This window comes from Sorex fumeus, unplaced genomic scaffold (genome assembly GCF_029834395.1).
Source record: "Sorex fumeus unplaced genomic scaffold, SorFum_2.1 ptg000030l, whole genome shotgun sequence".
Taxonomy (NCBI): domain Eukaryota; kingdom Metazoa; phylum Chordata; class Mammalia; order Eulipotyphla; family Soricidae; genus Sorex; species Sorex fumeus.
The window spans coordinates 19827783-19852982 of record NW_026606087.1 but is presented as its reverse complement, the minus strand read 5'-3'; the positions used below and the strand labels follow the sequence as shown (position 1 = coordinate 19852982).

At 57.4% G+C, this 25200-nt stretch overlaps 1 protein-coding gene across 1 annotated transcript; it reads right to left on the bottom strand.

Annotated features, from left to right (window-relative positions):
* Positions 1–332: 332 nt before the first annotated feature.
* MOGAT2 (monoacylglycerol O-acyltransferase 2) lies at positions 333–23749 on the bottom strand. Its single transcript, XM_056116319.1, has 6 exons — positions 23659–23749; positions 15989–16167; positions 4754–4958; positions 4001–4175; positions 3239–3438; positions 333–487 (listed from the first exon to the last, which is right to left on the bottom strand). The coding sequence occupies exons 1-6, from the start codon at positions 23747–23749 to the stop codon at positions 333–335; spliced, it is 1005 nt and encodes a 334-aa protein (XP_055972294.1).
* Between the last annotated feature and the right edge of the window lie 1451 nt (positions 23750–25200).

The window sequence follows — 25200 nt, the reverse complement described above, 5'->3', positions numbered from 1 at the left end:
GTTGGTGGGGGCGCTGGCGGGTTCTTGGTGCCCAGACTATGGCAGGGAGAAAGACCCTTCCCCTGAGCTGCTGCCCCCTCCCCAGCCATTGAGTGACTGACGGGGAGGCACGCTCCCCACCCCGTGCCCATAACATAGGGGAGCAGTCCGGGAGTGGGGGGCCGGTGATGGCTCGCAGCAGTGTCCGAGTTTGGTCTCCTCTCGCCTGTGTGCAGCCGGTAGAGATTCTCCGGAGTTTGGGGGAGCTCTGGAGCTTCTGGGAAGTTCAGCAGATGCCTCCAGGAAGCCTTCTCGGATTGCACGGATGCCAGCCCTGCCCTCCGGGGCAGTGCTCAGCAGAACGACAAGTGCTGGCTAGCGGGCACGTCGTACTTGAGCTTGTGGGCTTCAAAGAGGTCGCACAGTGCCTTGATGTAGCGCTCATGCAACTCGTCCACCTGCTCCTGTGTGGGGTTCGGGATCTTCGGCACCTCGATGGGCTTCCCCACTATAAGATACAAGATGGGGGGGGCACTTAGCACAGGAACCATGGGGCCACAGTGGCACTCCCCCAGGGGCCACCACGCAGGAGAGTGCACCAGCTGCTGGCCCATTCCACTGGAAAGTTCTCAGATGTTCTAGCATCTCCCAGATCCTGCCACAAAAGCCTACCTGCAGGTTGGGCAGCGAATCAGGCCACGTGGGGCTCGGACACAAGCTAGGAGAGACACTGCCTCAGACACTGCCTTCTAGCTGGTCTTTACAGATCAGCTAGGATGCAGTGAGGTTCAGAGAGGTCATGTGACTCGTTCTAGGTCACACAGCCAGGAAGAATGAGGGCAGCTTCTACACTCTGAAGATAGGCTCTGCCTGGAGGCCTCAGGGACCTGCAACACTCGACGCCACCATGAGCGGGCCTGTGTGGGTAGGACACGGTGGGTCCACCGCCGGCAGGTCCCGCATTCTAGGCCCTAACTGGCCTCCCCCTCGGTCCTGCCTGCTGAGAAGATCGTTCCTCCACCTTCTGCTCTGGAAATGGCTCTGGGTGTGGCAGGACCAGGGATGCCCCAAAACTAGGCCTATGAGGTGCCTGGGACGTGTGAAGTCCTGGGTTCCGTGCCAGCAGCGCAAATAAATAAACAATATGTCAGGGGAAAAAAGTGTATATGAGACTATGGGAGGGTCAGGATAGGGATTCACGTGCACATACTGCCTGAACCCACGCGCTGCTTGCGCCCACGTGGTGCCCAAGCACATGTGTCGCCAGCATCTCCCCTGTTGAGATGTGTGCTTTCATGCTTTCATGTCTAATGCTGGGATGTGTGTTGGGGCTCTCTCCATTCTCCCTTGAGTGTGTTGCTCTCCATTCTCTCCCACCTTCTCTCCCTCCTTCTCTTCAAACACTCCAAATAAAATCTGTTTCACTTCAAAAAAATAAAAAAATAAACAACGGAGAGGGGTTCACCAAAACACTCAGCCTGCAGCTAAAGGGGTGGAACAGGTCAGCGGAGGCTACAGGCTCATCAAAAGATGTTAGTTGGAGTCGAAGGTGAAAGCGATGTGAGGCTGGGACCCTTTAGGGTGCTGAGTCCTCAGACTAAAAAAAGCTCATGTCCATTGTTTGCATGGAAATCCCCTACCACAGATTTATAGCCTAGCGATTGCCATGTCACGTGCAATTCTACCAGGCTTGCGGGAATCCGTTCCTTGCCAACCTCTTCCTCTATAAGCCTTATTGGAAGCCTCTGCGTCAGAATCAAACCCTCCTTCTCTGGCAGGAGAAAAGTCAAATAGGTCCTGAGGGAGGCAGTCACGGAGGGCCTCTTGGAGGCAGATTTCAGGGAACCATGAAGCACTGTAGCACGGTCTTCCCATTGTTCATTGATTTGCTCAAGTGGACACAAGTACCATCTTCATTGTGAGACTTGTTGTTACTGTTTTTGGCATATTGAATACACCACGGGGAGCTTGCCAGGCTCTGCCATGCGGGTGGAATACTCTCGGTAGCTGGCCAGGGTCTCCAAGAGGGGTGGAGGAATCAAACCTGGGTCGGCCGCGTGCAAGGCAAATGCCCTACCCGCTGTGCTATTGCTCCAGCCCCAGGGAACCATAAAAACAAAAAATGTTTGAAGAGACGAGATATGCTCTGGGCTGGAGCGATAGCACAGTGGGTAGGGCACTTGCCTTGTGCACGGCCGAACCAGGTTCGATCCCCGGCATCCATAGGGTACCTCAAGCACTGCCAGGAGCGATTCCTGAGTGCAGGAGAAACCTCTGAGCAACATCAGATGTGACCCAATAACTATCCTCTGAGAGGAACATCACACAGGCAAGGGGAATGCCCTCAGACTGAGACCCCAGAGCTCAACCCTTCCTAGTAAAGACCCTTAGCTCACACGGGGGTAGCTGGGGAAAGACATGAACCCTGTGTAATCAGTTTTCGAGCAGCCTGGGGCCTCCCCATTGGGTCTCCGTCACCCCCACTCTGGCTGTCATTTCTCTTCCTTTCAGTTTCCTTTTTTTGTTGTTTTGGTTTGGTTTTGGTTTGGGGACACATTGGCAGTGCTCAGGGCTTACTTCTGGCTCCAGTGCTCAGACACCACTCCTGGTGTCACTATGGGGTGCTGAGGATCGAACCCAGGTCAGCCATGTGCAAGGTGAGCACCCATCCTGATGGATTATTGCTCCAGCCTTGTCTTCCTCTGTTTTTTTGTTTTTTTGTTTTTTTTTTTTGGCTTTTGGGTCACATCCTGTGATGCTCAGGGGCTCAGGGGTTACCTGCTGTGCTATCGCTCTGGTCCCTGTCTTCCTGTTCTATTGTTCGTTTTTGTCTGGATTTGGGGCCCCACCAGCAATGCTCAGGGCTTGCTCCTGACTCTGTACTCAGATTCCTTCTGGTGGTGCTCAGCGGACTACATGGGGTGCTGGGGATTGAACCTGAGTTGGCCACACACAAGCGCCTTGCCTGCTGGACGATTTCTCCGGGTCCCCCCAAATATTTTAAAAATCCCATTTGTGTTTGGATTTTTGGTCTTTCGGGAGCCACAGCCAGAGGTGCTCAGGACTCACTCCTGGCTTATGCTCACCCCCGACACCTGAAGGGGGAAACAACATGGGGTGCTGGGCACCCAGCCCAGGTCCACTGAGTGCCAGGCAAACTCCCAGGGTCGTCTTCTAGAAAGTCTGTTTCCCAGGGTGGAAAATGAACTCCTAGACACCAGGCCCGCTGCAGCACACAGCCCGGGGCCCCGGTACTTACCCACAGTGTTGATGGGCTTGCGGTAGGGAATCAGGCCGAAGCTGTACTGGAAGACGCCGCGGCCGTGGAAGAGCGGGAGGGAGATGCCCATGACCTTCTGCAGCCGGTTCTGGATCCAGCGCAAGCAGGAGCCCCGCGTGTTGTCCACCTGGTCGTACAGGTTATTCTCCCCGAAGGAGTAGATGGGCACCAGGGCTGCGCTGCAGGGAGACAGAGCACCGAGCTCACGGCCCCGCCCCTACCCCGGAGCCCCGCCCCTGAAGCCCCGCCCCCTGAAGCCCCGCCCCCAGCCCTCTGGACCTCTGAGCCCTCCAGACCTTAACGGGGACTGGGCGTCACAGCCTGGCTCTCGGCCTGGCATCGGGCCCACCTGCTCTCAGAGCCACCATTGCTTCAGGTCAGGTAGATCAGAACGTTTCCTGCCTCCCCCACACACAACCCCCTACACGTTTTCTAGGAAAATCTCTCTGACCCCATTCCAAAGGCTTCCAGGTAAAAGAATGGTTCCAACTCCTCTCTCCCAGTTCCGATCTGTCTCAGATCTGCTGCCAGCTTGGGATAGACCATCCTTCCCTACCCAGTCCCTTGGACCACCGGGTCCATCTTCTGGAATCTTCTCTTGATGTCGGAACACAAAGATGGCCTATCTGTCACCAAGATATCATCAGGGACTGACACTCTCCCTGTTGGCACAGACTCTGCATCATCTCTGTTGTCTTCCCACCAGTGTACACCCCAGCTGAGCCCCCTGCTCTTCCATACCCATGAATCAGTGCCAGCCTGATGAAGCCCTTGCGGTTTTTCAGCAACAGGGTGTAGGCCCCAGGTCGGGCATCCAGCGCCTCCTGGGCGCCACCCACAATGATGGCGAGGAAGTTGCCACCTTCTTTCTTGCTCAGAACATGAGCTGCACTCTCTTTGTCCGACGTGACCAGCCCTGCAGAGAGAAGAAGTGTTTGGGAATGGAAATGGCCGGAAGAAGAGACACCCCCAGGGGGTCCCTCCAGAAGCCAGAGGCCCCCACTCCTGCACTCCAGCTGGGGTCCTGGGGTGGTGGGGGGCGGACCCTGCTGGGAAAGTGCTTCACTGGGCATCCAGCCTCTCTCCCACTGCACAGGCTCTTTTTAAAAATTCATTTTTGGTTTTTGGCTATACCCGATTGTCCTCGGGACTAACTCCTGGTTCTGCACCCAGAGATCACTCCTGGTGACTTGGGAGCCATTTGGGGTATCAGGCATTGAACCCGGGTTATACGTGTGCAAGACAAACGGCCTGCCCACTGGACTATCGCTCCGGCCCCTGCACATGCTCTTGAGGTGCCCAGAACAGTTAGCCTCCCCGAAAACCCTTCCTCCCTGGCCTGGAAGATGGTCCCAAGCTGGAGGTGCTGGCCCAGCACGTAGCTCAATCCACAGCACCACCAGGAGTGGCACCTGAGCACTGCCGGGTGTGCACAAAACCCCCATCCCCCAAACCTCTTTCTGCCAGCCTCAGGGCAAGGGTGGGGACACTCACCTCCAAACATGAGATAGTCCCTAAAGAAAGGGAACCGGAACCAGAGCGTCAGCATCATGAGGTAGGGCCGGAGGCCGGGGAAGATGGAGGAGAACCCGGTTGCTTCAGTGCACAGGTTGAGGAAGGCCCCAGCGGCCAGGATCCCGTGCGGGTGGAAGCCTGCCAGGTAGTTCCGGGAGGGGTCCAGCTCTGCAGTCTTGACCAGCTGCGGGGAGAGTGAGCTGGTGAGCTGGCGCTGGGTCGCGCTGCGTCCCTGGCTCTGCCCCGCAGCCAGTGTGACCTCAGCAAGTGGCATGCCCACTCTGAGCTCCTGCTTCTTAAGTTTGTTTGCTTTGGGGCCACAACGGCTCAGCATCACTCCTGGTGGGGCTCAGCGGGCCATTCGGGATGCTGGGGCTCGAATTCGGGATGGCTGCCTGCAAGGGACTATTGGTCTGGCCCCAGAACTGAGCCTTGGGTTCTTCCTATGAAGGGGAGAGAAGGTGTGTAGAGGCATCAGTGATATCTCGGTCCCTGCCGTGACGCAGGCTCACTGGTGGCTCCGGACAAATCGTATTCTCTCGGGCTCTTTCTTGATCTACCAAGTAGGGACCGCAGGCTCTGTCCCACCCGCCTCCCAGGACTGAGAGCCCCTAGGGCCTCAGGATGACGCCCTGCAATGGCGTATGAAAGGAGCACGTGTGATGGCGTCTAAGGGCCACACGGGGGCGCCGCTGTGCGGAGGCACTAGCCTGGACCAGAGCATCCTCTGCCGGCTAAGCTGCCAACAGCTGCAGGCCAGGAGTCCAGTGCGAGTGCAGCTTAGCCCTGCGCAACGCCCTGCTCGCCCCAAGCCGTCCCTCACTGCCCTTTCCTGGCCGCAGTAAGCTCTGCCAGCACAGGTCCTGGACTCAAGGGCCTCTGGACATCGGATTGGGGGCCCGGTTGTGGGTGGGGGCGGAGAGGGAGGGATTGTTGGTCATCATGAGGGTCCAGGGGACAGGGGTGGGGTTAACAGTGCAGTTGGGGTGGAGTGATAGTACAGCAGGGAGGGAGTTTGCTTTGCATGTGGCCGACAGGGGTTTGATCCCTGGCATCCCATATGATTCCCTGAGCACCGCCAGGAGTAACTCCTGAGTGCAGAGCCAGGAGTAAGCCCTGAGCATCACCAGGTGTGACCCAAAAAGCCCTCCCCGCCAAAAAAATACAGTGGTGCAGCTTAGCTGGCCTGGGCAGAAGAGAGCAGTGGGTGGCCCAGATGGCCAGGTCGGAGAGTTCCCGTCAGGGTCCTCCCCTCTATGGGTCATGGCCGCCAGAGTCCAAAGGTCATAGGGGGTGGGGGTCCTTCCCACTGGGTCTCAGCTTAGCCAGGGTGTACGTGCACCCTGAACCCGAGGTTTCAGGGGTGATTCCTGAGGACCCTTGTTACTGCCCCAAAGTTTTGGTTCCCAGACATCATGAACTGGGCAGCGGGCCTGAGGCTGGTCGTCCCCTGCAGAGTGAACAGTTCCAGGCTTCTGCAAAACCCCTGCAAGATGCCCCTTGCAGACCCTGTGCAGGACCCGCCCTCTCCCTCCTGCAGGCTGTGGAGAAGGTGGAGATAAAGAGAGACCCAAAGAGAGATCACACTCACTGGGAAGGCGTTTCCTCAGGAGCCCATCTGGAATCGTTTCTCTGCAGTGACTGATTACTGCGTGCACCATCATCTTAACTCATGTGGTCTACAGTTACCTTGCCCCACCAACACTGACCTTATGTCACTTCTTGTCCCTATGGCCTTCCTTCCTTCCTTCCTTCCTTCCTTCCTTCCTTCCTTCCTTCCTTCCTTCCCTCCTCCCTCCCTCCCTCCCTTCCTCTTTTTCTTTTTTCTTTTGGGGCCACCCTCAGCAGTGCTCAGGGATAACTCCTGGTGGGCTCAGGGAACCATATGGTGGTGCTGGGAATAGGCCCTAAGTCCGATGTGTGCCCCTCGCCAGCCGTGATCTCTCCAGCACCACCCCAAGGCACTTCTTCAGAAACGCATGTGCCCTACGCTGCAGCCCTGGCACCTACCCACCCCGTCAGCTAGCGTCTGATGCTGTGCCACCTCCCTGAAGAGCAGGGCAAAGGTTTTGTCAGACTTTTTCGCCCAGGGGCTTAGCTACAGGGTTTCTCTCTCTTGCGCACAAGGACAAGACTATCAGCAGAAGCGTTAGTTTTCAGTGACACCAAAATCCTCCCAGGATGGCAGAAGCATGCTGAAAGTAGACTACAGACCAAACATGATGGTCACCCATTGCTTCTTTTGCAAACCATAACACCCAATAGGAGAGAGAGGAAATGGGAATGCCCTGCCACAGAGGCAGGGTGAGATGGGGGGGGATGGGGGGTGGGAGGGATACTGGGATCCGAGGTGGTGGGAAATGGGCACTGGTGGAGGGATGGGTATTTGATCATTGTATAATTGAAACCCAAGCACAAAAATTTGTAAGTCTACAACTGTACCTCATCGTGTCTCACTAATAAAAATAAAAATAAATAATAAAAAAATAAAATAAAAAGATTTATGTTTAATTTATGAAAAAAAAATTCACCAGGCGTGATCCCTGAGCCTTGAACACAGCTGGGTGTGGGCCCACGAAGCCCTGAAACAAAACTAGAAAAACAGAAGCAGGTGTTGACATGAACAGCTGCCCATTGGCAGGGGGAACGATGGGGCCGTCGCCTGCGGGCCTCTGGGCACTAGGGGATGGCGTCCTTTCAGGCCTGGGGCGGGAAGGGGGCCTGGTCGCTTATTAGTGACAAAGCAGGGACAATGTGTAGCAAGTGCCACCGCAGAAAGGACAGTCACATGTGCTGGTGTGAGCCTCGGCGCACAGGAAGTGGAGAGACGGATGTGAAGGGAATAGTACTTTGCTTAACATACCCTTCGGATTTTGCACAAAAATGTATTAGTTCTTTTATTTTCAGGGTCACACTTGGCAGTGCTCAGGGTTACTCCTGGCTGCTGTGCTCAAGGAAGGATCAGCCGTGTGTGTGTGTGTGTGTGTGTGTGTAGGTAGGTAGGTAGGGAGACGGAACCTGGGCTCCCCACCTGCCAAGCTTGTGACCTGCCCCTGGGCTGTCTCTGCACCTATTTTAAATGAGCAATGCATGAGTAAGCGCATGAAATGAATCCAATATATGGAAAGGCCCTCCCGTTGATCGTCGATCTGCTCGAGCGGGCCCAGTAACGTCTCCATTGGAGACTTTGTTGTTACTGTGTCTGGCATATCGAATACTCTCGGTAGCTTGCCGGGCTCTCCGAGAGGGGCGGGGGAATCGAACTCGGGTCGGCCATGTTGGCCGCTTGTAAGGCGAACGCCCTACCCGCTGGGGATTGCACTGGGTGGCCGCAGGCAGGCGAGCGCCCTCCCTGCTCTGGCTGCAGGTGTATCGGGACTGGTATGTGCGCCTACAGGAGTGTGTCTGGGCGCAGCACTGTGGCCCTCCTGGTCCCTCTGAGGCCAAGTTTGCACACCCCAGCCTCCGGCTCAGTGGAAACCAGCCCATGCTCACCTCCTTCCCATCCCCGGAGCCAAGGGGAGGGCCTTAGATTAGAGGTTCCCGTCTGAGCCTCTGCCCAGTGCGGCCTGGAAGCAATGAGACATTCTGGAAGGATGAAGAAATGAGGGAATGCAGGGAAGAAGACTGCCCCTGCGTGAGGAGCGGAGATGGCCGGTTCTGAAGGCAGCTTCTCTGCCCAGTCTGTCCAGGAGGAGGGACCCTGGGGGACGGGGGGCTGGGCTTCTGCTAGGGTCACGTGCCATAGAGACATAGCTGGACAGGCCACAGGTGATAGGCGGTAGAGGCCGCTGCCTTGCAAGCCCGCGGCTGCAGATTCCATCCCAGAGCCGACTGGGCGGCTCTGCTACCCTTGAGCCCCAAGGTGTGGCCGGATATAACCAGGACCCAGGCAGTATGTGGCCCCGAACCTTACAGCAACCTCCAGCAGGAAGAAAAAGGGGCAGGAGAAGGGCCCCAGTGGGATGCAGGAGACACAGGCTCTGCCCTAAGCTAACCATGTCATACCATGACTGACCGTGCCTCAGTTTCCCTTTGTTGCCTAGAACACGATCATCTTCCTGGAGGAGTTGCTGCTGGGTTCAGGTGAGACAAAGGGGCAGGGCTGGCTGTGAAGGGTTGGGTCTCCCAGGGGAGGGGGGCAGGATGGCAGGGGGCTGGGGGGCGCCCTGGGTACCAGCCTGAAGGCTCCAAGGTTGGGCCTGTCCCCATGAGGGCCAGGATTGCCTGGCTGCTAGGATGTAGGGTGATACTTTTGTTCGTCTAGGGCCACACCTGGCAATGCTCAGGACTTACTTCTGGCAGGACTCAGGGCACTGTGTGTGGTGTCAGGGATCAAACCCGGGCCAACCTCATATGCTCTACCCACTGTGCTAGTGCTTTGCTCTCAGGATGCTATTTTTTATGCTATTATTTTTAAATAGATACAATTTATGCATCATTAAAGTCACTCTTGGGCTGGAGCGATAGCACAGTGGTAGGGCGTTTGCCTTGCATGCAGCCAGCCCAGCCGAGCCGGGTTTGATTCCTCCACCCCTCTTGGAGAGCCCGGCAAGCTACCGAGAGTATCTCGCCCGCACGGCAAAGCCAGGCAAGCTACCTGTGATGTATTCGATAAGCCAGACACAGTAACAACAAATCTCACAATGGAGATGTTACTGGGCCCGCTCGAGCAAATCAATGAGCAACGGGAGGACAGTGTTTGACAGTGTTTGAAAGTCACTCTTAAAGTGGACAACTCGGGGCTGGAGAGAGAGCACAGCGGGTAGGGTGTTTGCCTTGCATGCGGCCAACCCGGGTTCGATCCCCAGCATCCCATCTGGTCCCCTGAGCACCGCCAGGAGTAACTCCTGAGTGCAGAGCCAGGAGTAACCCCTGTGCATCTCCAGGTGTGACCCAAAAAGCAAAAAAAACAACAAAAAAAAAGTGGACAACTCGGGGTCAGAGTGATGTCTTAGCTTTCATGGTGCTGACCCGAGTTTGATCCCTGGCATCCCATATGATCCCCGAGCAGTGCCAGGAGCGATTCCTCAGTGCAGAGCCAGGAGTAAGCCCTGAGCATCTTTGGATGTGCACCCTCCAAAAAAAATTGTGAAAGGGGACAGCTCCGTGGTTTTCACGTCTTTAGAGGCGTGCTATCACCACCAACCAATTCTCACGTACTTCGACATCCCCCCGAAGCAACCTCCCAGATGCATTAGCTGCCCCGACATCATCCATCATTTGTCTCTCTGGATTCCGCTCCAGACGGTTCATCTATTAGTTGCCTCGGCTCACAGGGCAGCCAGCCTCCTGGGTCTCCCCTGGGGCCACTCGGAAGCATACTGGGCTGGTAGAACAGACCGGGCTCACCGTTTTTCAGTAGGTGGCCACTGTCAGCATTTCCACCCTTCGGTCGTTGCAAACAACACGGCGGAGTGTGTGGGAAAGCCTTTGGTCCTCCTGGAAGCCCACGGGAATCCCCCTGGGGGCCTCCAAAAGAGGGCCGTGTCTGCCCACTTGCCCAGCCCCACCGCTCACCTCGGGTAACCCAAATGCACCCACTGTCCCTGCTGCTCAGTTTGGGCACTATGACCCCCCCTCCCCCATGCCCTCCTGCTGGATTTGGGACACCCCGGCTCTCTGAGAGGGTTCCTGCACCTCACCACCTCCTGACCCAGGTCTGATGGTGAAGAACCATCACATGGATCTCTGGGCCCCATTCCTGACCGCTCCGAGGCTGAGGACCGAGCTCTGGCTCCCAGCCCCAGGCTGGGCTGGGATAACCCCTGGGCACAGCAAGGAGAGCCCACCCTCGCCCCCACCTTTTTTTTTTTTTTTTCTGCAGGCAGATGCTGATTCAGGAGGTCTAGTTCTGGCATCTGAATCATCATCCTCTCCCAGGGAAGTCAGCAGCCAGCAAAGCTTGCGAGTCACCAGCTCATCTTAGGACTCTCCCTCCACGCGGAGGGAATCATGTGTGAATGTGTGCACATGTGTGTGTGTGCGCACACGTGCACACATATGTCTGAGGTGCGTGAGTACTGGAACAGGCATCCCTCTCTAGCTCTGACCGTCGGCGCTTGAAAGCAGTCTGGCTAAGCAAGGGTTCGGGGGTATTGGGGGGCACCCGTGATGCTCATCTGGTGGCCTCTGGGAAATGGGCACTATAGGGAAGCCCTGTACTGTCTCCCCAGCCTGAAGCAGGATTTGTTTGTTTGTTTGGTTGGTTTTTGAGCCACACCAGATGGTGCTCAGGGATCACTCCTGGTGGTGCTCAAGGGGCCATAGGAGACGCTGGGAACCAAACTCTGGTCGGCCGGGCGGCCATGTGCAAGGCAAGCCCCCTACCCGCCATCCATCACTCCGCAACTTTTTGTTGTTTTTGTGCTTGTTTTTGTTTGGGGGCCACACCTGAAAGTGCTCAGTGCTTACTCCCGGCCCAGTGCTCAGGGCTTACTCCTGGCAGTAGACAGGGGACCATGTGGGGTGCCGGGGATGAAGCCTGCGTTGGCCGTGAGCAAGGCCAATGCCTCCTCGCCGTGCCCGCGCCTCTCTTTGCTTGCACTTTAGTATCAGTTCGCCCCTGACTACTCTAATGGTGCTTTTGCTTAGTGGCTCCCAGCTTGTTCTCACTGCTGGAACCACACAGCCTGTATGAGCCGGAAGAGCAGCCGACAGGGGGAAAAAAATCCCTCCTGGTAGCTGTGAGTGCAGGACCCATCTCTCCACCTCTCCTCAGGCTCTGCTCAGCACTGAGATGGCTCTGCTGCCAAATGAGGAAACTGAGGCACGTGGCCAAGTAGCTGGGGAGTGGCAGAGGCCAGATTGGAACCCAGGTGGCCTGGCTCCGCGTGTGATCAGTGGGTTCTGCTCTTTGTACCAGTCCCTAAAGAAGACGTGCGGGATCAAAGGGTGGAGGGGTGCACTTTTGTTTTGTGTTGTTTTTTTCTTTTTTTGATGTCTGGACCATACCCGGCGGTGCTCTGGGGCTACTCGTGGCTCTGTGCTCAGGGGACCAAGTGGTACTGGGGACTGAACCCTGGCTGCCCACGTGCACAGTAAGCACCTGAACCCCTCCACCATGTCAGGTCCTAGGGGTGCAGTTTAAGGAGGGACGCAGTGCAGCTGACCCAGAGGCTGGTGCCTGGAGAATCAACTCGCCAGGAGCGGGGAGAGGCAGATGAGGTGGGCGGGGAGCAGAATCTGGGGACCCCGTGGGGGCCTGAGGAGACTGCATGCTAGTCTGATGGGAATCCTGCTGTGTCTGGTTCTTAGAATTATTCTGGCTGTGGCGGGGCGGCAGGAGTGAAGCAGATGGGGCCCAGAGGATAGAGACTGTGACTGGGATGGCAGTGGGGAGGAGCTCAGGGAAAGAACTGACTGGACCTGTGTGACGCCCCCTGCAGGGCACGGGTGGTATTGCTGCAGACCCTGCTGGCTCCTGGGATCCTGAGGACAGGTGCCCACCCCCACACAACAGAGAATCACCAGCTCCGTGTCCATTATGCTTGGCCAGGGAGATGTCCCAATGGGCTGGAGCACTGAGGCTCACAGGAGGGACCCGCACCCCGGCACAGAGCCAGGAATGGCCCCTGAACATAACCCAAAGACAAACCCCCAAAGTGTCCATGGTGATGAGAGCAGCCGGTCTCTGCAGATACCTGACTGGGCGGGGGCACAGCTGTGCTTTGGGCCAACTCTCTGTGCCTGTGGCAGAAGAGGGTCAGAAAAACAGTCCAGTGGGTAGGGTGCTTGCCTTGCATGCAGCTGAGCTAGGTTTGATCTCCCGCTTCCCATAAGGTCACCCAGCACCATCAGGAGTCATTCCTGAGTATAAGCCAGGGTGAATGACCCTGAGCATCGCTGGGTGTGTCTCAAAAAACAAACAAACAAACAAAAAACTGAAAAAGAAAGTAGTCTCCTAGGAGGGTCTCAGGGGACAGGCCCCAGGCCCCTGTGAGGAGGCAGGGAGCACCGTGAAAGGCCCTTCCTGTGTTGGCCGGAAGCTGGCCTTTGGCTCAGGTATAGTGACCAAGGGTGCTAGGAGGAGCAGGGCAGAATCTGTCCTTCCGGGCTCTTCCCAGATGGAGAGGATCAGGAGGTATCCCCTCCCCCGCACCCAGATGTGTCTTCCCACCAAGACACGGCCCTGGTCTCCACGCTGCAACCCCCACCTTCTGTCCCCAGCAGAACCTCACCTCAGGGGGAGACCGCCCCTCCCGTGAGAAATAGCACCATTTTGCAAAACCAAAGATTTTGGATGCTTCCTGGGTAAGTTTGAAAGCTCCAACAGGGCCGAGAGTTGGGGTGCACTTGGCATGCTGGAGTGGCACCTAGCCCCTCCCTCATCCTAAGCACCACCGAGTGTGACCCCAAAACACTGAAATAATTTGTTTCCCCCCTGAAAATCCGGCACTGAGCAAGTTCATAAAATCACAGTAAGAACTGATAGAAATTCAGAGATCCATCTGGACCTAAGACGGGGGCTTGTGAGTATGGGGGAGCCAGAAGAGAGGGGACTGCCCAGCTCCTGCCCACGCCAAGATCTATGTGGAGCCTACAGGGTGTGGCAGCCCTGGCCGGTCCCTGGGAGGCTGGCGAGGACCCTGCTCAGGTCAAAGTGGTGACATGGTGGCAAAAAGAGGTGAGATAGGGGCAAAGTCCAATGTTATGGCGCCCTCTGCTGGTCATATTCAGTACTGCCTGCTTTCTGCACCGGGCGGCAGGAGGCCACAGTCCTCAAAGACCTTAGAAGCATTTCTGCAAATCTGATCCAGTGCGAATGGACTATCAATAGTGCTGAGGGGGAAAACTCTCCTGCAGAGAACCCTGTCAGGAGAGGAACCGGAAGGGCAGAGAATGGGGTATGGACAGAGCTGCCTTGACAGCCTTTTTCTAGAGACCTCCGCTGGCAACAACTTTCTGTACAAAGAGGGCCAGGGCTGCAGCACAGAGGAAAAGGCCTTGCACGCAGCAGCGTGGAGCCACACACTGTCCTCGAGGCCCTACTGAGAGTGATCCCTGAGCACAGAGCCAGGAACGGGCCTTTGGCACTGCCAGTTTGGCCGCAGTACCCGCAGACAGGGACCAGAGGGCTAATACAGCAGGGAGGGTACTTGCCTTGCATGCGGCCAACCCAGGTTCAGCCCCGGCATCCCATATGGTCCTCGAGCATTGCGAGGAGTGATCCCTGAGTCCAGAACCAGGAGTAAACCCTGATCATCACAGGTGTGACGCCAAACAAACAAAAAAGGTGGCCAGGGGTTGCCCTGTCCTTCGGAGATCCAGTCTCCTCACAAGAGAGCCCCGGGGACCCTGAAGTTGAAAGGTTCAGTTCTTGGAACATCTTCTACCACCCCCAGACCTCTCCACTTCACCCTTAGGTGTGTCCTCTGTCTTGGCCACCTGTGGCAAGATTCTGGGCCTGTGAGTGAGGGTCTCTTTACCTCTCCTGGGTGAGCTCCCCCATCAGCTTCAGGTGGGAGATGCGCCCAGAGAATTGAAGCCACGGCAACAAAACCTGGCAGGAGATCAGAGGCCAGAGCCTGCTTCAGCCTCTCCTGGGCTTGGGGCCGAGCTAACTGCGAGAAAGAGTGAGGGAAGAGGGCAGGGCCGGAAAGGCACTCAGAGTCTCCAAACTTAGTCCAGGCCGGGTGGGGACAGGCCCTGACCCACCCTCACCCCACAGCTCCTCCAGACCCAGCTTGGCTAACAAACCCCTGGGCCTGATGAGAATTTACAGGTGGGGATGGGGAGATGGCCCTAGTGGGGAGAGAGGGGCCCTAGCTCACAAGGTGTCCAACCTTTCAGACTAACTCCCTCAGGGGCCTGGAGTCTCCGCCCACCTGCTTCCTGCCCTCTGCCCTCTGCCCTGCCCTGCCCCACCCTTGCTCTTTGTCTAGGCAGCCCCATAGAATGCACAGCTCAGAGCTTTGCACTTGTGGCGTGGCATTTGCTGGAATTTGCTGGCCCCAGACTCCCCAGGCAGGGAGGCGGGCGCCCAGGCCTCTACGCACACCCGTGACTCAGGGAGCTGTAAACCTCGGGGCCTGTGTCCTCTATTTCTCCCCCTTTACTGCAGGGAAGCTCAATCCTGGAGGGCGGGAGAGGTGGGGTTCCCGGTGTCTTCCCCAGGCCCAAAACGCCATGGATCCAGGGGACAATGTTAGCCCCTAGGGCAGGAGAGACAGCACAGTGGGCAGGGTGCTTGCCTCACATACAGCTGGTCCTGGTTCAATCCCGGGCACCCTAGAGCCCACCAGAAGTGATCCCCGTTCAGAGAACCCGGGTGAGCCATGAGCACTGTTGGGAGTGGCCCCAAACCTGAATGAATTAGCTCCTAGTTTCCCAGGAACCTGCTTGAAGCCTCAGCACAGTGAACGCAGGCGGCTTCGTCTCTTTCCTCAGGAGACACCGGCCAGGGCCTGGCCGGGCCCACTCGGGACTCACAAGCTCCCTTCTCAGCTCCCTTCTCTCCCGATTCCAGAGGTGGCCTCGGCCTCTCTCTGCCAACTGCCTCCCCTCCCCTGCCTCTTCCAGAGAGTGATGGGCCCTGCCCAGCGTCTGAGGGCACCACCAGCCTAGGGCTCAGTAAAGGGGATGCGGGGGCTGTCCTGGGGTCGGGAGTCCCAACGGCCATGAGGGGCTGGCTCTGCGTCAGTCAGATCTGAGCGTGCTCAGAGAAGGAGTGCTCGGCAGGTGTGCTGGACACACAGGGAAACTGAGGGACATGGAGGGGTCAGACCCTGCCTGTGGCCGCTCGGCCAACCTGAGGCCGGGTTGGGAGAGTGTGAAGGCAGTGAAGAAACTCACAGTGGTGCCCCGTCCCCTCTGTCTGGTGGTGGAACCCGAGTTTCTCACCTTCAACCCCAAACCTGGGCTGCCAGGGGCTTTATGCCCACATGACACCAAGGTGTGCCACAGCACATGGCCCAGAGCTGCCCTGAAGCCTGCACATCCATCTCGCCTCCTGGGGCCATGCCTGCCGCAGGCCAGGAGCTCCGGCCAGCAGGATCTGGACTCTTGGTCAGGCCACATAGCGGTGGTGCTCCCTGCTCCCTGCTCCCAGTCTAGCCTCCAGGCTACTTCCGGCCCCTCCTCCTGCTCACTTCCACCCTGAGTCCTGGCCACTTCCGCCCCAACCCCTGGGCACTTCTGGCCCTGCCTCCCGGCCACTTCCAGCCCCGTGTCCTCTCACCGTGCATGTGTCCACCCACCCAATCCCACACTCACGGTGACAGGGAAGTAATCTCTCATGTACTTCCAGATGGTGCCATGCCTCAGGTAGTCAATGCGTCTGCCCCCCTTCCGCGGTGTGTCTCGGTCCAGGTACCACCAGGCAGCGTAGAGGACACTGATGAGCCAGAATCTTGTGAACAGGAGGCCAAAGAAGACCCCCAGGCAGAGCTGGGCTGCAGGGGCAAGCAGAGCATCCAGCAGTCAGAGGGGCAAAACTTGGACCACATCCACCCACCAGCTCGGTATCCCAGAAGAGCCGTGACCCAAACCCGGGCCAACCCAATGCCAAGCTCTTAGGACCAGGCAACCGAATTCCCTCCCTTGGGCCCTGCCCCCCTCCAGGAAAGAAATCTGTGTTTGTGGGGTTCAGTGGGTGCCTGGTGGGCTATGTATTGGATTCACGATTCTGATTTTCTTCCGTGGGACCTTAGAGAAGAAGAAAGGCTCTTTCATGCACCACCCTCCCATCTCAGGGAGAGCCAAGCCAGATCTCTGGTCCGGGGTCCTCCCAGCCCCCGCCTCCTGCCTTCCCTCCCATCCTCGCCCTCCCACCTCCCTGTGCCTTGCTGTTTGGGGTATTTTTATTTCATGTGTTTGTGTTTGGGTCACACTGGAGATGCTCAGGGCTTGCTCCTGCCTCTGTGCTCATGGATCATTCCTGCAGTGCTCGGGGATGAAGATGAGACCAGGGATCAAATCTGAGTCGACTGTGTGCATGCCAGATGCACTACCCACTGCTCTACCTCTCCGGCCCCCACTTAGTGCTCTCTGGCCATGCTGACTACTCAGCACGGAGCTTTGTCTCTCGATGTCTGTCCTCTGTCTGCCACGCTGTCCTGCTGCAGGAAGAGTGAGGTAATGGTCCGGCCTGGCCCATGGGTCAGGGCTGTGCCAGAGGGGCCACCTGGGTTGAGAGACGCTCCTTCTGACTGTGGTTTCCATCCTGACTGCATCTCGGGTCAGCTGGTTTGCGCCGTGATCCCTAAGGGGCATTCATGGAGCATCATTCCCAGAGACCCTCCTTCCTCCACCTTCCAGCCCACATTCTTGTCAGCTCACAGATCACCAGCGTCTGGGGCCCAGGATGAGGCTTGAGTCCAGTAGTTGACCTGGGATTCACTTCCCAGTCGTGCCTAATTCCCCCAGCAGGACACCCAATCCGTAAACTGGGAGAAGCCCCTGAATCCTGCTGGATGTGACCCAAGAACCAAACATTCAAAAATGCCAGTTTCCAGCTGTCTGTTGTTTCATTTGCCACCAGGGTAGTCAGGGTCTGCCTCGCTTCCCGGAGGAGGGGGTCTTTGCTCAGGGCAGAGGATGCTCTGGGCTCCCTGATGTTCCATCTCCCAGCGCTGGTCAGGAGGGTTGCTCTTGCTTACGTGGTCGGCGTGGTAAGACACTCAAAACATGTGTTTACCGTCATCCCTGCTTGTCCAGTGGGCACGGAGCGCACAGAGCCATGTGGGTGTCCACGTGGGGCAGCACCCACTCACACTGCCCTCCCCACAACTCCGGCCTTTATCCTTCGAGAACCTCTGCCCCGCCCCTGCTATCCATGCTTCAAGCTTGTCCCTCTGAAAGGGACATTCTAGGAACTGCACATAACCAGGAACCATAAAAATTTGTCGTCACTGGCTAATTTCCCGGAAAAAAAAAAGTCCTAAAATTAGAGAAAGTGCCAGAACCTCTTTCCTTTCCGGAGTTGAATAATATCCTATTGTACAGGGCCAGAGCGATAGTACAGTCGGTTGGGCCTTTGCCTTGCATGTGGCACCCCAGAGTTCGATCCCCAGCATCCCATCGGGTCCCCTGAGCACTGCCAGGAGTGATTCCTGAGTGCAGAGTCAGGAGTAACCCCTGGGTGTTGCTGGGTGTGGCCCCCCAAATAAAAACAAAGAAACAAAAACTCCTATTGTACAGTCTGTTCCATTAGGGGTTGGTTTGTTTGTGGTGCCCAGGGGTGGAATGCAGGAACCAGGCCTGCAAAGCCTGGGCTATGCCCCGCCCTGCTTATTCCACTCTTCCTCACCATTGTCCATCCTCAATCATCACTCCACCGTCTCGATGGTCGTGCTTTCCTCAAAATCCTCTGGAGGGACCTCAGGGAAGACTCAAAGGGCCGAGCACAGGCCTTGCACACAGGAGCCTGGGTTTGGTCCCTGGCACCAGAGCAGGGAGCAGCCAGCGAGCACTGCCAGGTGTGGCCTCCAGCAAGGCAAGACTCCCAAGTATCGAAACTGGGGTGGATTCCACACGAACCCTGAGGTCCAGCATCCCTAGGAAAACCAGAGAACTAGCCAGTCCTCGTTGCGACCCACCCGTGTCAGGCTCCTGCATACACAGAGGACGACCAAGTGGGGGTCAGTCACACACAGCACTCCGCCTGGGTGGGTCCATGGGGCTTCCTCGGGGTGGGGAGGGAGAGTCCAAGTGCCTTCTCAGGCCAGCTGTGTGAAGCCACGTGGTGAAGTCGTGCCTGCCTGGCCTGCCAGTCGTGCCTGCCTCGGCAGCCTTCTTCCAGGCCGCGCTGTCCAGCTGCACTGGCCCTGGTCTCCCCTCTGACTTGCGTTTTGTTTGGGGGCCACACCCGATGATGCTCAGGGGTTTCTCCTGGCTCTGCACTCAGGAGTCACTGGTGGTGTTTAGGGGACCATATGGGATGCCGAGGATTGTACCCAGGTCAGTGCCTTACCCACCGTACTATTGCTCCAGCCCCTCTGTCTCATATATTTTTTAATCTGATTTTAATGAAAAATAATTGAAAGGTATCCCTGTACATCTTAACTTTTCTACACCCAAACCTGGAGTTGTTGGGAGTGGGGGACAGGATTAGGAAATCTCTGACCAGGAGGCACTGACGGAGAGCCAGCAGGGCACAGAGAGGGGCAAGACCCAGACAAAGAAAGCAGCAAGACTGTGTAAAATGCGTTCAGTAATCTTTCACATGAAAATATTAAGGTGGGGGCTGGAGCGACAGTACAGTGGGGAGGACGCCTGCCTCGCATGCAGCTGACCTGGGTTTCATCCCCAGCATCCCATATGGTCCTCCAAGCACTTTGCAGGAGTGATCCCTGAGCAGAGCAGGAGTAATGGAACTCAGGGAGGTCCCAAAACGAAACAAACAAAATTAAAGTGACATTAAATTTTTTTTCACAAGGGGCTGGACCGATAGTACAGCAGGGAGGGCATTTGCCTTGCACACAGTCAACCCTGGTTCAGTCCCCAGCATCTCATATAGTGCCTCCAGGCACCACCAGGAGTAATTCCTGAGTGCAGAGCCAGGAGTAAGCCCAGCTGTGACTCCAGAAGCCAGAGAACTTGTACAGCAGGTAGAGCACTTGCCTTGCAGGCAGCCAACCCCATGTGAACGATGGCACCACACGGGGTCCCCACAGGAGTGACCCCTGAGCACAAAGCCAAGAGTAAGCCCTGAGCACTGCTGGGTGTGACTCAGTCCCAATTTTTTTTTTCATGAGTTTCACCTGAGTAAAGCCCCACTTCTTAGTGTACTATCACTGCAATAGAAGTTCTTGTTTCACTTAAAAAAGATGTCTAATGTTAAAAAAATAAATAAATAAATAAACCGGGGCTGCAGAGATGATACAGCAGGCAGGATGCTTACTCGCAGGACACATGCCAGGGTTGATCTCCGGCCCCAGATCTGGTCCCCTGAGGGCTGGCAGGAGTGATCTCTGAGCACAGAGTCAGGAGTAAACCCTGAGCCCAGCCAGGTGTGACTCTTAAACAAACAAAACAAGCAAATATATATATATATATATATATATATATATATATATATATTTGCTCTCTCTCTCTCTCTCTCTCTCTCTATATATATATATATATATATATATATATATATATATATATAAAGAAACCCATGAAGTTTCCCTCATATGGGGCAAAGCCAAGAGTCAGTGTTGGTGGTTCCTACTTTAAGGGAACCAAAATGTAGGGGCCGGAGAGAGTGTCATTGTTGGGATGCTTGTTGTCCCGGAATTCAGTTCCAGCAATGCACATGGCCCCCTGAGTCCCACCAAGAGGCAGGAGTAAGTCCTGGGCAAAGAGAGAGGGGAGGGGAGAGGAAGAGAGAGAGAGAGAGAGAGAGAGAGAGAGAGAGAGAGAGAGAGGCAAGAAGGAAGAAGGGAGGCAGGAAGGGACGCATAAAAGCATCTCTGTCTGTGGCAACTGGAAAGTGAGCAATTTCCTCCGTGTGACACTGCGGTTCTGTGGTTCCAACGTGCTGGAGCAGCATGGCTGGGTGTGGCTGTCAGGGCAGGAGAGAGCCAAGGACACGAGCACTTGCCAGAGAGCCTCCTCCGCTCCGGTTGCCTCGGTTTCCTGGCCGGAGCTTGTGTCCAGGAGCAGGGGAGCCCCTGCTTTCCCCTCCTTTCCCCGCTCCACCCTGAGGGGAGCCCAGAGCTTCCAAGGCACTGAGGTGGGCTGCGGATGTGGCTTCCTGCCTCTGGAAGGTCACTCTGTAAGCAGCTGCTGAGTCAACTCAGGCTGCTCCCCTGTGCCCTGAGACGCCCCCACCCCAGCCCTGCGCCCCACTAGCCCGAGTCCCGGCCGCTCTCTTTGTCCCTTCCTAGTTCCTGGCTCCCCTCGGCTCCCTCTCCCTTGGTGCAGGGCCATGCTGGGCACCAACTCGAAGCCTCTGGCCTGCAAGGCAGCTGCTCTGCAAAGGGGCTCCCTTCCCTGGACCTGCTTTTCTTTTTTTTGTTGTTGTTTTGTTTTGTTTTATTTTGGGGGTCACACACCCCTGGTTCTGCACTCTGGGAATTACTCTTGGTGGGCTCAGGGAACTCCATGGGATGCCCGTATTCATCCCAGGTCAGCTGTGTGCAAGGTAAACACCTTACCCGCTGGATTATCGCTCTGGCCCCTGGGCCTGTTCTTTCAGTGGGGCATACCCAGTGGTACCTGAACTACTCCTAGCTCAGTGCTCAGGGACCACGCAGTGCCGGGAACTAAACCTGGGCCTTCTGTGTGCAAAACCTGTGCTCAGACTCTTGAGCTCTCTTCCTCTGACCCTATCCCTACTATTCTGTTTTGCTTTGTTTTGTATGTGCCCAAGGGTTACTCTTGGCTCTGCACTCAGGGATCACTCCTAGCAGCGCTCAGGAGACCATAGGGGATGCCGGGGATCGAACCTGGGCCGGTCACATGCAAGTTAAGTGCCTTATCCTCTGAACTATTGCTCCAGCCTGCCAGTAAATATTTTAGACTTTGGTGACTCAAATAAAGGTAAAGGTAAAGGCCCTCCCGTTGATTGTCGATTTGCTCGAGCGGGCCCAGTAACGTCTCCGTTGGAGACTTTGTTGTTACTGTGTCTGGCATATCGAATACTCTCGGTAGCTTGCCGGGCTCTCCGAATAAAGAGGAAAAAAAAAGGTGCAACATGGAGGATGTCACTGGGCATTTAACTCTTTAAAAATGGAATGAGGAGGGGCTTGGTGCAGAGGCTGGGATTCCATTCTCAGCGGGGCTCAGGACCCGCACTTAAACAGCCCGCAGGGTGGGTCAGCGCAGGACTCTCACTGGGGACCCTCCCAGCCCCCAGCCCAGAAACAGCAAGCAACTGAGCCTGACTGTGCCCCCGACGCCCGCGGGGCCAGGCCCCTGCTCTCAGCAGCCTCCCCCTCGTCCTTCGGTCCGGGCACCTGTGTCCAATCTGTGCTGCCCCTGTGCTGCCCCAGCCAGGGCCCCACGGGGTCAGAGGCAGCGTGATCAGTCAGACACACATTTACTGAAACTCTGAGTGAGTAGAGCAGGTGTCCCGGGGCCCTGGCCCGTGGCCTACCTGGCTCTGGGCCACAGCGCCCTTTGTCCGGGAGCCAGTAGAGGTGTGGCCCGCTGACATAGACCCTCTCCTCACTCTCCCCACCCATGGGCTGCCCGTCCCCTCCCGTACCTGCTTCCCTCCTTGGGCAGCCGGGAGAGCCCTAATAAGGGACAGCCAGGGCAGGCAAACACTCGGGGATTCTGTGGGAGAGGACAGATGGGTTTTGGTTTGGGGGCCACATCCAGCAGGGCTCAGGGGCTGCTCCCAGCTCAGTGCTCGGGAGTTGCTCCTGGTGGTGTGCTGGGACAGGGTGTCCTGGGGATCAAGCCCAGGCACCTTCATGTGAGGCAGGCTCTTGGACAGGCCGAATGCTCCAGAGACACGGGAGATGGAGCCGGGGACAGGCCTGCTTGGCTGGAAGTTGGGGGATTTTTCATTTTTATTAGTGAAACACCACCATGAGGTACAATTTGTAGACTTACAAATGTTTGTGCTTGGGTTTCAGTTATACAATGGTTGAGTACCCATCCCTTCACAGTGCCCATTTTCCACCATCACTGATCCCAGTATCCCTCCCACCCCCCATCCTGGTAGGAGTATAATCTTGCAAAGCTGAAGGGTTGGGGGGGGGGGGGCGGGGCGCATGTGTGAGAAAGGCCAAAGATGGCTGAGCAAACCGGGTCTGTTTTTAGCCCGGGGATATCTGCAGGGGCCGAGCACCAGCCCTGGGGATATGGGGTGGGGGGCACTCCTACTCAGCTGCACCCCCACCTCGGAGGAGGAACCTGTCTAAGCAGACCCAACCTCGATTGCACCTGAGAAGCATCTCCTCTGGGCTGGGACTGGGGCGGTGAGCGGGGTGGAGGTCAGTGGAGGGACAGGGCAGGACACCATCCTTGTGCTCCCTTCGGAGGGTGAGTCCTGGGGGCAGGGGCGGGCCAGGCACATCCCTGTGGGAAAGGGGGAAAGGTCTCACCCTTCCTCCATCCTGCAGAGCTCAGAGCTTCCTTCCTCCCTTCCCCCCCCCCACCCCCAGGAAGACACTCCCCCTCTGCCAGAGGTCAGGCCAGGTTGCCCCAATGGTCCAGCGAGGTCTCTGAGGCCGCTCACTCCCTGTCCCTGCTCCAGCCACACCCCTCCCTCCCGCCTTTCCCCTTCTCTCATTTGGACAGGAAGGGGAAGAAAGGAGGAAGGAGGGGGGAAGAAGGAAGGAAGGAAGGAAGGAAGGAAGGAAGGAAGGAAGGAGGGAGGGAGGGAGGGAGGGAGGGAGGGAAGGAGGGAGGAAAGGAGGGAAGAAAAGAGGGTGGGAGGGAGGGAGGAAAGGAAGGAAGGAAGGAAGGAAGGAGGGAGGGAGGGAGGGAGGGAGGGAGGGGAGGGAGAAAAGGAAGGGAGGAAGGAAGGAGGAAGGAGGGAGGGAGGGAGGGAGGGAGGGAGGAAGGAATGAGGGAGGGAGGGAGGGAGGGAGGAAGGAAGGAAGAGGAGGAAGGAAGGAAGAGGAGGAAGGAAGAGGAGGAAGGAAGGAAGGAAGGAAGGAAGGAAGGAAGGAAGGAAGGAAGGAAGGAAGGAAGGAAAGAGGGAGGGAGGGAGGGAGGGAGGGAGGGAGGGAGGGAGGGAGGGAAGGAGGGAAGGGAGGAAGGAAGAGAAGAAAAGAGGGTGGGAGGGAAGGAAGTAGGGAGCAGTTGAGGCAGTGCCGGCCGCCCCCCCAGGCAGGGGCTCCATCCCGGTGTCAATGCCGAACCCACAGTCCCAAAGGTCCCCCACACCAGGCTCCTTCCCGCTGCTCAGGGGCTCTGGCAGCCACCAGGCCCTCTCCAGAGCAGAGGTGCCCCCAGCCCTGCTTGCCGCTCCCGCCGCCCGGCCCTGCCCGGCGGCCACTCACCCATGGTCAGGAAGGTGAAGACCCATTGCAGCACCGCGAAGGTCTGCAGCCTGCGCTCCCAGGGCACGGAGCAGGGCGCGAACTCCACCATGCTGGGGCGGCGGCAGCGGTGGCTGCAGTGCTCCAGCCAGACACCCGCCGGCCTTTTGTTGTTGTGCAAGCCCTGGGGAGAGGGCGGAGGGTGCCCTGCCCAGGCCTCCGCCCCCGCCCGCCGCCGCCCCTCCCGCTTCCAAGGAGGAGAAACCTTTGCCTCCGCCTGCCTGGTCCGGGGCAGCTGAGCCGGAAGAGGGGAGCCTCTGCCCAGCCTTCCTTATCTGCGGCCGCCAGCGGACAGGTGGAGCTCCAAGTCCACTGCAACCCCGGCCCGGGGTCCTACTCTCTGCCCCTGAGCCCGTATCCCACTCTCTCACCCCCCCTGACCCAGGTCTTGCTCTCTCTCCCCGCTGATCCAGGGTCTTACTCTCTGCCCCTGACCTGGGGGTCCCACTCTCTTCTTACCCCAAGACCTTCCCCGATGCCCCGCCTTGTGCCAAGACCTCCCTACCACCAATCTGCTCTCATAGTTCCCAGCTAAAATCCTTCTTAGGGGGTTTATCGTTGTTTTGGGGGCACACCAGGTGGTGCTCAAAGATCTCTCCTGGTGGGCTCGGGTGACCCAAGGGGGTGCTGGGAATTGAACCCAGGTCAGACACATGCAAGGCTAGCACCCTCCCTTGCTGTATGGTCTCGCCAGCCCATCCTACTAAAATTCTCTTGGCTGCCTCCACCCTCTTTTTCTTCCATTTCCTACCTCCTTTCTCTGATCCAGGGCCTTCTTTGGGGGGGGGGGGGGGTGACCAGGGCCATGTGGGTTAAGGGATGGATTCAGGGAGCTGTGTGGGCACACGTGGCCCTCGGAGACTCTCAGAACTGCTGTCCTTCGTCACCCCCCCACTGCCCTCTGCACTGTGTACCACCCCCCCGCCCCCCACCCTGTGTCACCCCTCCCCCCCCATGCCCTCTGTCCCCTCCCCCTGCCCTCTGCTGCACTCCTGAGGCACCACTGTCCCCTAGGACAGTCCGCAACTGCTTCATGGATGGCCTTCAGAGTGCTGGCCAGTGGCCAGTTCTCAGCCCCTGTTTGTTTTTGGACACTGCAGGTGGCACACCCAGCGGTGCTAGGGAGCGGAGCAGTGGTGTCAGGGATCGAACCCAGGACCTGTCACGCACAAGGGGCGGGCCTCACCTCTTGGCCCCACATGTCCTGCCTTGTCCTATCAGAGGTCTTAGACACGGTGACCCCGCCCTCCCAAGGACCCCTGCTGGGGTGCCCCTGTGCCCCCAGACTCAGGAGTTGGGCTTCTGTGCCCAAAGTCCTTGGGCCTGCTTTGTGTCCGCCCCCCCCCCCACCTCCAAACTCCCTCCCTCAGGGAATTTACCTGGGCTCTGGGCCTTGTGTCCGTGGAGGCGACTAACCGCAAGTCAAAGATGGATTTAGTTCCTCTCTGCCGCCCAGACCTCACCAGCTCAGCCCAGGTCACTCCATTCACCTGGTTCCTTTGG